This window comes from Eublepharis macularius, chromosome 6 (assembly GCF_028583425.1).
Source record: "Eublepharis macularius isolate TG4126 chromosome 6, MPM_Emac_v1.0, whole genome shotgun sequence".
In the NCBI taxonomy this organism is placed as follows: Eukaryota; Metazoa; Chordata; class Lepidosauria; order Squamata; family Eublepharidae; genus Eublepharis; species Eublepharis macularius.
Genome location: NC_072795.1, coordinates 86,540,172 through 86,552,718, shown reverse-complemented (window position 1 = coordinate 86,552,718; position 12,547 = coordinate 86,540,172). Strand labels below are relative to the sequence as shown.

Sequence of the window (12,547 nt, the reverse complement as noted above, 5' to 3'; positions counted from 1 at the left end):
TTTGATTTTTCAGACATTGGTATAACTCAGAAATTCATTGTGAAGGATGGCTCGTGCTCAATCAAACCAGCTTTTTAAATTGCACCTCCAAATAACAATAATCACCGGTGCACCCCCAAATTCCACATAAATCTAGAATTCAGTATAAATGTATCTTCACCTATTTGATTTAGGACAGAAAGAAATGAGAATTGCATCTTCTTCCTTTGGTAGCAGCGGCATTCAGAATGGAAATACATGACCAAGTTATCATGAATTGAATTGTTAGCCTGTGGCTGCTTCCACAGAGAGATTCTTCCCAGCATGAAAAACAGGAAGTCCCATTACTGGAACGTTGATGCAACTTTATGCTAATCTGTAGCATTCCCAAGGCTTTTGCCTTTAAAATGGATTAAAAATAAACCTGCTTAATTCAGCTGAAGCAGGAATCCATGCAGGGGCTGTGGGGGAGTGTCCATTTAGACACTCTATCCATTATGCTTATGGAGAGGAGGGCCAAAGCTAAGCTCTGTTTTCAAAATGGCACAGGGCAGCTCACTGCCACACATCATTTCCATTCCTCCCTCTTTAGCCTTTAAAGGGCTTTTTTCCTTTTCACTGCCAAGTCATGCTGTAGAGCTACAATACAACTCAGTAAGAAAAGAGATCTGCCCTCATGGATAAATCCAGGGGAGCCTACTCTTGTTAGAGAATAGTTGCTAAGCAGAGTCAGCCTTGGTTAGTACTTGGGTGGGAGACCACCAAGAAAGACCAGGGCCATTTCCACACACGTTGAATAATCCACTTTCGATACGCTTTAGTGCACATTTGTAACTGATTTTCCATGTGTGGAACAAAAAATCCACTTCTAAAGGATAACTAAAGTGCATTGAAAGTGCATTATTCAACGTTTGTGGAAACGGCCAAAGTTTGCTATGCAGAGTCAGGCAATGGCAAACCACCTCTGTCACTCTCCTGCCTTGAAAACCCCAGCAGGGATTACCATAAGTCAGCTGTGAATTGAAGGCACTTTACACACAGAGGGAAGGGGGGTAGGGAGGAGCAGTGGGAAACAGCTGAAGCAACAAGAGAATGATGAGTGTGCATAGATGCTGTTTCTGCCTATTTCCATTCTACTTTCAGCAGGGCCAGGGCTGGAGTGGGGTTTTTTTTTGCACTCCCTGCACATGTAAGCCTGGCTCTGTGTTTTATAATTTCTTTTGTTTTTCCTTAACAGGACACAGCTTTGAGACAACCATTCTTATCTTCATTGTTTGTAATCCTCATTGATAGCATACATAAAGGATGCTCTACAAACACGGTCAAAGTTCTCTCTTTTTACAAATATTCACTTTAGCGCTAAAACACAATGGCCAGTTTTGTAGGGATCCCCAATGTGACATCCATAGGCATCACAGTGCCCACCACTACTTTCCTTGCCGCCTGCTGAGTTTTTCAGAAAGTAGGCAGGACTGTTGTAAGGCAGGAGTTGTTACTAGCTACCCCCTCATTCAAACGAAAAGGGTTTCCAAGTCTGCAATAGCAGCTGAAACGATCCACTGGATGATCAGGACAACTGGTAAAGCATCCAGGTTTTCCTTAGTCAGTATGTGGTTTCATTCCCCCCTTCTTTTTCTCCCTTCTTCCCCCACCTTGGGCTTGCCTTAGTTTCTTTTTATTCTCCAGTTTTCCTCCCTCACCTAAACCTTCCTTTCCCCCCTTATTCTCCCTTCTCTTTCTCCCCCCACCTTCCGCTTTCCTTCAATTTATTGCCCCATCTCCTTTCCCTGGACTTTACTTCTTTTTATCATCCTTTTTATCCCCTTTTTGCAAAGGAAACAGGAAGGTATTGTGCTTGGCTCCGCTGCCTTTTACAGCCATTTGGGAGTAGCACTTACCACACCCTCTCAAAATTCCAAAGGTGCCCACAGGCTCAAAAAGGTCAGGGCAGGGACCCCTGGATTACAGGTAAACTAGGATCTTGGAGACCCACATCTGAATCCCCAGTCTGGCCTGGAAGCTTGTTGGGTGATCTTGAGCAAGTCACTCCCTCTCAGTCTAGCCTACCTCACAAGGTTTTTGTAAAGATAAAATTATGTCACTTTGGGTTCCCACTGGGAAGAAAGGTAGGGTACAAATAAGGTAAAACAGATAAATGAATAAACGGTGTATTGTGGCTGCTTACTATATGTGAATGAGCAGTGATTATACTGAGGCTACCGGTGCAGTAATCTGCATATGCTCCTGTATATACTGCATTTTCAACATGTGACGTGCACTGCACACCATTTAATGACCCATACTTTGTTTTCAACCGACAGCACCTGTAATACTGAAATTTAAACTTGTTTCAAGCAACCACCAATGCTCATATTAAGTTCTGATGAAGTATCAGTTCATTTAGGGACAGCTGAGACTTTAGGCATTCCAAGACATGCCCTCTTTTACTAAAAACATGCCTGTGCTTCTTATGCAAATATTTTCCAAGGCTTCCCATTTTTTCACCAACACAGCACTATCATTAACCAATGAGGACAGATGTACTTATCACATTCCAATACTCCTTAAAGGAGGGTTTCCCCCCCATAATCTACAAGAGTTCACAAGCTTTCTTAAATTTCAAAAACCTCTGAAGCAGCCACTTTAATCTTTCCTTCCAAATTCTGGCTTCGGGGCTTTTATTTGCTGATAAGGGTCTTGCTGTTTTAAAGTAGACCATACCTAGGTTTCACAACTTTTCCTGATTCCTTTTGCTTTCAGCAGAAAAGAAAGGACTTTATTGATATTGGTTCAAGAGCTTGAGGTTCATTCCATGTGAGTTAATTTCATAAGCTTCGTTGTCTTGGAGCATTGCTCGTTTCAACCCCTCGCGGGATTCCCTCCCCCCCTTTTTTGTATTTCCTTTTGCTTTCAAGCAATCTACACTACTTAAGAGCTTCCATTCTTCTTGTTTTAAGTTTACCACACTGTGACTGAATTCACAAGGGCAACTCAAAATGCTTTTCATTCCCTTGCCCACTGTGTGCAAACCCATAAGAAAAGCAAGAAGGTATTTTAAAATGAGCTTTATGAGGTGTTTTTAGGTGTGAAAAATAAAAGGGGGGTGTTAAATTATCAAGTTTTTGAACTGATTGATGGCCATGCTAGAAAATTGATTTGCAAGTTGCAACATATTTTAACTTTCTTGTCCTGATACACACCGTCTAAGACTTAAAAGCAGAGTTCCTTAGGAATGCTATAGACTACTGCTAGAGCAAATATGATCTCTTCTATGTTTCCTCACCAAACCAAAGTGTACTTTTCCCAGGCCAGAAGAAAGAGCACCACACCTGACTCCATCCTAATCTGGAAAGCAACTGTCAGTGTGGAAAGCCAATGGCTCAAAGTGTTACATCCTGCCCCAGGAGACTGCTTGGTGCTAGGAACCAGATGGCAAACATGCAAGGTACTTTTGTGCTTGGGAATAGCATTCTATGTATTCCTACATAGAAGCATGTTAGTACAGTACTAGAGAGCGGTAATACTGAAGATTAACTAGCTTTTAAATAAAAGAGCATATTTATATAGTGTAGAGGAAAAGAAATCATATATATTTACATAGGTTGTTGCCTATGATACTTCATGAAGGAATAAATCAATGAATATGAGGTTTCTAGATTCCTGGTTTGTATACCAGAAACAAACTGGAGTGCCTTTTGGGGGCATTGCAACAAATTGTGGTTTAGTTAAGACTTCCTGGTTGATACTAGTTCCAGTGCTGAGCACAAAGCGATGAAAGAACTGGGAGAAAGAAGGAAGCATGCAAACTTGAGGGCTCATTACAAACTGAGGTTTGTATGCAATATCTGGTTGCAGGTAGGGGTTTAATCTGTAAACTGAACAATCATTAAACAAATGCAACCGACCCAGAAAGGAGAGGAAATTCCAGACTTCTTTCTTGTGTTTCAGTGTTATTTGTACTCTTAAAACATCTGTTTCGTGCCTTGATGTGCTTAGGCTTTGTCCTTTAAGTTCTTCAACAATGCTAACTATGTTTGTTCTCATTCGTGATCTGTTTTTAACTTCATGGAAACAACTGTACATGCAGCTGACAACACTAGCAATTTTCCTTTTGATAAATAGCTGGATAAGTTCTTGACTGTCCCAGATTTCTGAGTGGAATTTCCCTTTCTGCTCTGCCTGTTCATTGCAGAATCAAAACTACTACTAATTTCCCAATAATTTCTTGTAGTTTCTCTGTTTCTTTTAGATTTAAAAAAAATCATTTCTCAAATATGAGATTATCAAGAGCCAGTGATGCAACTTTTTGCCATACAAGTCAATGAAGCTCAATTACTTGACTGACTTGTATGGAATACAATCCATAATCATGTCACTCTGATTCAGTTGTCCCCAGACCTGAAATCAAGTTAAGGCATTTTCCCACAACAAAGGTTTGGGGGCTCGTTGTTTTTTGCTATTTCTTCCTTTACTTCATACGAGTCAGTGGACAAAATTGATTTGTATAGAACTAAAGAAGCTGGGATTTCTCAACTCTCAGACAAGGTTGTAGGTGGGCCTAAGAATTCCACTTCCTATGCAGAGTTTCATTACCTTCCTCCTCCTAATTTGTTCCATGCAAGACAGCTGATCAGAGCTATAAGCAGCTGTGATCTGCTTTTGGGATACAGCAAGGCAGCCTTCACCATCACCATCCAACGATTATGCTAACAGTGTAATATGCTACTAGACAAAGACATTTCCCTGTGTAATGCCACATTTCATTTTTGCTTCAATTGTTGTGCACGTGGAATTTGTTTCTGCCTGCAGGTCACTATATCTGGATTGGGACAGTCAGTAACCACAAGGTCTGATTATGCTTTACATCACAAGTCTTTGTATTTCTTGCATCTGTGAAGAATCATTCTTTTTATATGAGAGTTTTCTCAGCTTGTAGCAGAATAACCATTTCCTCATGACGACTGTTTGCAGGATGTGGTGGTGCACAATATGGAAGTCTTTCTCACTGGGGCTTTGTTCTAGAGCTTCATTCATATTCTGAATATATCTGAACAGACAGAATATAAGGTGTTTGTTTTGGTATAACATGATTGGATCCAACATACCTGGCAGGCCTCCTCCTTCCTATGATCTTTGATTTTTGCTACTTCCAAGAATATGTTGATCTGGTTATTCCATCAGCAGGTCAAGTTCATATAACAAGAATTATATACAGTACCATTCTTAACATTCATTCATTGGAGACTAGCCAAAGGCCGATTTGGTTCTAGGAAATATCTAGGAAAACAGATATTTTGTAGCTACAACTAAGCATAAACTAGAAGGTGAAATTTCATTATTTTTTTTAGAGTCCAGTTTGATAGTTACATTTGCTTATAAAGTAGTTGTTCCAGATGTGCCAGTCTAATTGTGAACAGGTAGATCATGATACAAGGTGCTCTGAATCTCTAGAACAAGGATCTTTGGAGAAGCAATTTTATCCTTAAAAATGAGATGTCTGTCAGATTAGGCTCTTGCATCATCAACAAAAGAAGAAAACAAAACACATTGACTGGGTAGAAGAATCCTCCCAACTCCCGAGGAGTAAGAAGATGGTAAGAAAGGTGGTTCTATGCTCTCTTACTACTGCAATTCATTACATATTTTTAAAAGAATAACCAATGTTAATCTTTGAGATAAACATGAATATTTATTAAGTATTTAATCTTTGAGACTAATAAAAAAAACCTGTAGTAAAGTAGCCAGTGTGTTGGATTAGGGTTTGGAAAATCCTGGTTCAGATTTCCACTCCACCATGAAGTTCACTGCGTAAGCTTGAGCCAATCACTCTCTCACAGCCTAATTTACCACATAGGCTTGTTGTGAGGCTAAAATAGAAAAAGGCAAACCATGGAGGCTGCCCTAAACCCCTTGGAGGGAAGATGAGATAAAAGTGTCGACAAGATCTTGCAGTTTACATTCAAATTTTAATTAAAAGACCCATTTTGTAAAAATAAAAATAGGGTTATGGATTTGAGATATTTACAAAACTCTACAGTACTGCCAGTATTATGTAAATAAATACTATCAGTATCATTCAAGCATTTCTTATAAGTTGTTAAAAATCACTAAATTGCTTCACTTGCAGATAGTGTTTTCTGCTTCAGCTGAAAGAACTGCTCTCTTTTTCCTTCCCTTACCCAATAGTGCTTACATAGTGCTTTCCTTCCCTTATGTCCTCTTTTATAAGGGGAGGAATACTACTAATAGGTGGATGTTGGGTACTGGGCCGAGCAAGGCCTCTAAAGTATTTACTGTATTGATTGCAATGCACTATACTGTGTTGAGCTTAAGGTTCAGTCAAGGCTCCCAATGCCTGCATTCTCATTGGTCCTTAATCCCTGAAATATCACAGGTTACTTTCTCAAGGCAGCAGCCAATCGGTCCTCTATAATAAAGACCAATCAGTGGCCTGCCTACTTCAAACATTGTATATAGTTTATACAAATGATGGTATTGTAAAGTATGTATTCTCACTGGCTATCAGTTATTCTGGGGGTGGAGCTGCTGTATATATATTGAGGGCTTCTGTTCAGTCAGTCAGTGTCTGTTGTGTTCCTGCTAGATAAAGAGCTGTTGATTTACCTCAAGTCTGAACCCACTATTTAACAGTGGACAAATCACCAGTCAGAGAAAACACTCCTCTAAATTGCTTAGATACATTAAAGTCAACAAGAAAAAGTACTGAAGAAAACCTGCTTAAGAACAAGCTCTGGAACTGGGTAACTGAGTCAAATATTAGGTAGTTGGCAAAGCTAAGTACTGTTTGTTCAAATTTCTCACCTAAGTGTAAGCTGCTGCAAAAGAAGAAGAAAAAATCAGCAGCCACCCCAATAATTTTATTTACTTACTTCATTTACACTCTGCCTTTATCCCCAATGGGGACCCAAAGCAGCTTACATCATCCCCCTCTCCTCCATTTTGTCTTCAAAACAATCCTGTAAAGTAGGTTAGGGTTAGGGTTAGATCTTATCTGAAGACATAGCTGAGAGTTCCCAGCTATGGAGGTATATTTAATAAACGTTTGAAACATATGACCATGAACAGAACTCTAAATTCACAGATGTTTACATTCTCTTGCAGATTCAACTATCATGCAATGAATTGTCTATTGAAATTGATTATGTGAGATGATCTTTCCAAATGGTTACAATGCAACTTTTGAACTGAAAAAAGATTTCTTAAATGGCATTCTACCTCTTAGCAGGGAACAGAAGTGAATAGTTAAGATTTGCATATGGTGTTCTGCACGATGTATTCCAAAAGTGCAACTCCATAAGTTTATTTCATCTTTTGTTGCAGCACACACAGACTAAAATCTAAAGTGACAATGAGGAAATATTTGAAATTTGAAACTGTTCCCGTTCTGAAACTCTCTGGCATTTTGATAATCAGGCATATCTCAAAAGCACCATAATCCACATCACTAATACATGACTAATATTTTTTTTTAAAATCAAGCCACGTTCTAGCTGGCACATAGCTTTCAACAGTAATTTGAATAAAAACTAGGTCAGGCTGGTCTCATCCTTAGCACACTTCAAGGCTGTGCTGTTTCAAAGACAGGGTTTTACTCACAGAGCAGCTTGAGACCTCCTGAAGGATTTATCATTTATGTAATAGTGTTATATAACATACATACATACATACATACATACATACATACATACATACATACATACATACATACATACATACATACATACATGGAATTCAATTTTGGGGGGGAGCTTGTGTACGCATACAGTAGCATTCATTGTAAGTAAAAAAACCCATGAAGCAAAAATTGCAAGCATTTTCTTTACACAGATTTGCAGGATCATGTCCATCATGGCATTGCCACCTCCTCCGTGACTGTTCCGTCAGGTGAAGACAGGGGGAAGACATTGCCACCTGCTCCACTCCTGATCCCAGCTGGGTGAAGGGGGGTGAGCATTGCCTCCAGCTCCTGATTCTGGCTGGGTGAGGGGGGGGGGCGGACATTGCCACTTGCTCCATGCCTGATCCTGGCCAGGTGAAGGGGGGCAGGCATTGCCACCTGCTCTGCTCCTGCTCCCAGCTGGGTGAAGACAGGGGGCAGGCCTTATCACCTGTTCCGCTCCTGATCCCAGCTGGCTGAAGTCAAGAGGGAGTCATTGCCCACTTCTCTGCTCCTGATCCCAGCTGGGTGAAGGCAGGTGGCAGGCACTGCCACCTGCTCCACACCTGATCCCAGCCTGGGCAGCACACTCTCGGAGGAACAGGCTGTCTATTCTGGGCTTCCCTCCATGGTAGTGCCTTCTGGAGGTGCACCAGGGTAGGAAGTGAATTGTCTGGAACACAGTTAGCCTTTTATATAGTAGGATATTTATACATGAACTTCTGACAATGAGCTGAGGGTGGCAAATACAGGATTCTCCAGTTTTATCCTCTCAGCAGCCCTATGAAGTAACTTAAGCAGAAAACTTGTCCAAGGCTATCCAGAGAACTTCTTGGAAGACTGAAAATTTGAATTCAGATCTCCACAGTCCAAGTGCAATGCTCCAACAGAGCATATATTGACATGCCAATGCTCATGCCATTTCTAGCCTTGATTGATTCGCTAATCTTATGCTAGTTTATACACTGAGCTTTATCAAGCATGTAATTTTTTCTACTCTCCAACATATGTGCCAAACAAAATGTATAGAGTACAGGTTTTGATAAGATGGTTTTAAGCATTGCCAAGAATAGGTCTGTGGGCTTGTAGCATCCATTCAGCAACAAAAAAATTGTTTTGGCGAAACTGCCAACATTTTCCATGGTGCCACTTAACTCCAAGGAACCTAGATGTAAACCTCTTTACAGAAGTAGATTAAGCATCTCAACTTCATTTTACAATAACTTCAAATAGTATTCTCACTTCCTAAAGTGATGGCACAAAGCCATGATATTACCTACAAACTTAAAATTCCATAAACACAACAAAATAACAATGCAAAACAATGGATAGATATTCCAAAACCAAATTCGAATTCTATTCATTGGCCTTTTTTCCTCTGGATTTAATGTTCATACAATCCCTAAACTTTCAAGTTAACTTTCAAAACATTTCAGGAAAGAGCATGAATATCTTGCATCCTACTGCATAAAGACAGGCATTCCTCAAGAGTAAAACAGTTTGTCCACTTTTAATAAAATGTTGTTAAAATCTTTTTAAAAGGAAAGACATCTTCCTATACCCTCATCCCAGAGCTTTCCAGATGTTTGTTTGGCCTCTCTTATAAATGAGGGTACTTCAGAAATACTCATGAGTTTATTGCATTCCAGACCACATATTTTACTTCTAGAATCCCAGGCTTAAACTTCTCAAGTCTGTTCAGTGTCATTCCATGCATTCCCAGATGCTCTAATGATCACTGGCAGTGGGTGGCAATGCACAGTAAACATTACTCTGAAGTTAGTTACATGGAACTTTATAGGACATGGCTCTTCTAGATGGAACAGGAGTGAGACCCAAACTGGATACTAGCAATTTCCTCTAAAGTAGCCTATGTAAATACAGCATTGGTCGATGGAAAGAGGAAACTGAATAATCCCTACCCAAAATCACTTTTTAAAACTAATGGATAACATGGAATCTTACTGGGAGATAACAGCTTAAAAGAAGATGGGGTGAAAATATGCAGATGGGTTCAGTTCCCTCACCTGCATGAAACTGACTCCCCCCTATCTTAAATTTCACATAGGTCTACCACCTTGCCTACTCTGACCTTTTGAGTGACCTTTTCTCCCAGTGATAACTTGATAACAAGAGAGTCACTCACAGGTAACATTGCATATGATTGCAGCCTTAAAGCAACAAAGACCTAGTAAGGACAGAAATCTTGGTTATTATAAAAGCATTCACTTCTAGCTGAATATAATTTTCTTTTAAAGAAAGCAGATATGGAGGCCTGGTAACTCTGAACGGAGTATAACAGAAATCGAAAACAATTCCTGTTTTCAGCTGTTCTTTTCCTTTTGGCTGCTTTGCCATTCACTGAGGAAAAAAATATAGATACTTGAGGTTCTCAGAACAACTTATATTTTTTCCACTGCTTGGAAACTCATTCTGAGATGGAGAATAGATAAAGGGCAAAGGAATGGTGAAATAAGGCCACTTAACTCTTTCCCTTCTGATTTAGTTCAAACGCTCAGCCTCTCTTCATTTTTAAAAATGAATTGAGTGACTGTTCTATATCTCTGCTTTATAACATTTAGTTTGGTCCTGGGTGACTTTCAAGGCACAGTAGAGCTCATTAAGAAATATCAGATAAGCAGTTCAACAGAACAGTGCGTTATTACTGATAGCTACTTGTTCAAGTGTCAACAGATCCATAAATGGTAATGTAACATCTCTCAAGAAGCACAGACCACCCTATGGTTTCAACACATTTACTAATCCATGGTAACATGAAAAGTAAAGTCAAAGGAACCCTTCACAATTGTGCAACTGAGAACAATCAAGTCTGTCATCAATTATTTGTTTTGCTTTACAAAATAAGGACTTTTTAATCTAAAAAGACTATAATTTTTCTCTCAACATCTGCCTTGTTCTTTACACACTCCAGAATCTCAGTTACTCAGCCTATAATTTCCTAGTCTCATTGCAACTGAAACTGCTTTTTCCTAAACCAAATGCCCCCCTCTGTTGTCGCCGATGAAATGAATCCTTTTATTCTCATCTCATACACACTTACTCCCCTTGCCCAGCTTCAAGCCCAGATGCCATCCCCACTTCCCCTCTATCACTTTTTTGCCCTTTATTTCCGGCTAATCATCATCCCACCCAAGCAATCCACACACACTTCAAATACAGCCATCCTCCACCTTAAATTCTCTCTCCGTGTGTCCTTCCCCAAACCAGGCTCATCTTTCCCCTCCTCCCCTTGTCACCACAATATCTTGACTAATTTTTCCCCCTTCCTGCTGTCCTCTCAAGGCTACAGCTATAATTTATATTTTGGACAGGGAAAAATGCCTGAAGATAATGTGAACTCTCCAAGGTATTGGAGACGAAACAAATGAAGTGCTGGACTTGAAGCAGGAATTTGACTTCTTATAGACAACCCCACGCTGAGTTACTCCAGTCTGAATTCAGTGGGCTCGGACTAGAATAAATCGTCATGGGACTGCACTGTAAGCAGCAGTTCATAATCGAGAATTTCCTGGATCTAACGCACATGAACGCTGAAACTGTGGTTTCAACCCAGTAAACTGCTGAATTCCAGCAATTCATGTGGGTCTTTATGAAGATACCAAAAGCAATTCAGGAGGCTCCAATAGGCACCCCCTTCCACTATTAAAACTGAACCCTGCACCTCGTGGTCGTTCAGATGAGTACTTCTGACCACGTGCAGACTGCCTTTAAGGGAGTTACCCGACCCAACCCGTACAAGTCCAGGGAAAGGAGCCCGGGGACCTTTCCGCTGAGAAACCGAGTCCCACGCCTTCGCTCCCCATGGAAGTCCGAACAGCAGCAATTACCCCCAGCGGCTTACCCTGCCCGCAGGCTCCTCGCTGGATGGCGATGACCGGCGGCTGGCGGCGGCTCTCGGAGCGCCGGCTGGCAGCCCGCAGCTGGCACACATTGGCGTAGCTCTTGCCGTCGTTGCCGCACACAGGCTCGTCGCTGGCGCACACGCAGCGGCCGCCTTTGGCCCGCTTGCGCACGGTGGCCGAGGCTGCCACGCCGGACGACACAACGCAGAGCAGCCCCTCGGCGCAAGGCGGCTCTCCAGCAGGGGAGCCCCCGCAAAGCTCGCCCTCCTGCGCGGCGCAGACGGGGCAGCAGCCGCACGAGTCCAAAGCTTCCCCGCTTTCCAGGCAGTCGGCCGGCAGCTCCGGGCACCGGGCACGGTCGCAGCGTTCCGGGCAAGCCCGCTCGTCATAGCGCCGCCCAGACAACTGAGCCGAGCTCGCCGGCAAACGCAGCAAACAGCAGCAGCAGCTCAGCGCCAGAGACCACAGAAGCCCCCGCATCCTCCCCTCAGAAGGCGGGAAACGGCCGGCGAGCAAGATGCGCGCGGGAAGCAATGGCAGAGCAAGCGAAGAGGAGAAGGCGCCCGGTGCGCGGGGCGGAGACGCGAGGAGCTGCTGTTCCCGCAGGGGATTCGCCAAGGCGCAGAGGGCTCTGGGGGGAGAAGCGCCGCTTTTCAGTGACGCTGCCTGGCCCAGGGCGAGGAAGCGGCTGCGCGCGTGGAGAGCGACCTGTCTGCTGGCCTCGCTGACTGGCAGCCGCCTTATACAATCAGCGGCCCAGCAAAGCCGGAATGCCGCAGCCTACGAAAAAACCGCAAGGCGTAAAGCCAGGCTGGGATGCTGGAAACGGGAGGGGTTCCCGGCTGGGAGCTGAAGCTTTAATAACGGCTCGGCTCGGCTCTGCACTGCTCTGCCCTGTAGGCGCTGAAGGCCTGCTTTACACCTGGTGACGAAGTCGTAGAATACAATGAAGGAATCCAGCCTACAGTTTCCCTCCAGATGCAAATCTCCATGCAAAGAGAAACACTCCCATTACCCTATCGCTGCT

The 12,547-nt window shown here is 42.4% G+C and overlaps 1 protein-coding gene across 1 annotated transcript in view; it reads right to left on the bottom strand.

The window, feature by feature from the left end:
- Nucleotides 1-12,338, bottom strand: part of HTRA1 (HtrA serine peptidase 1) — a 68,708-nt gene extending 56,370 nt beyond the window's left edge. Inside the window, exon 1 of the mRNA XM_054984103.1 lies at nt 11,520-12,338. Coding sequence (XP_054840078.1) covers nt 11,520-12,000 — 481 coding nt within the window. The 5' untranslated portion in view covers nt 12,001-12,338. The remainder of the gene's footprint in view (nt 1-11,519) is intronic.
- Between the last annotated feature and the right edge of the window lie 209 nt (nt 12,339-12,547).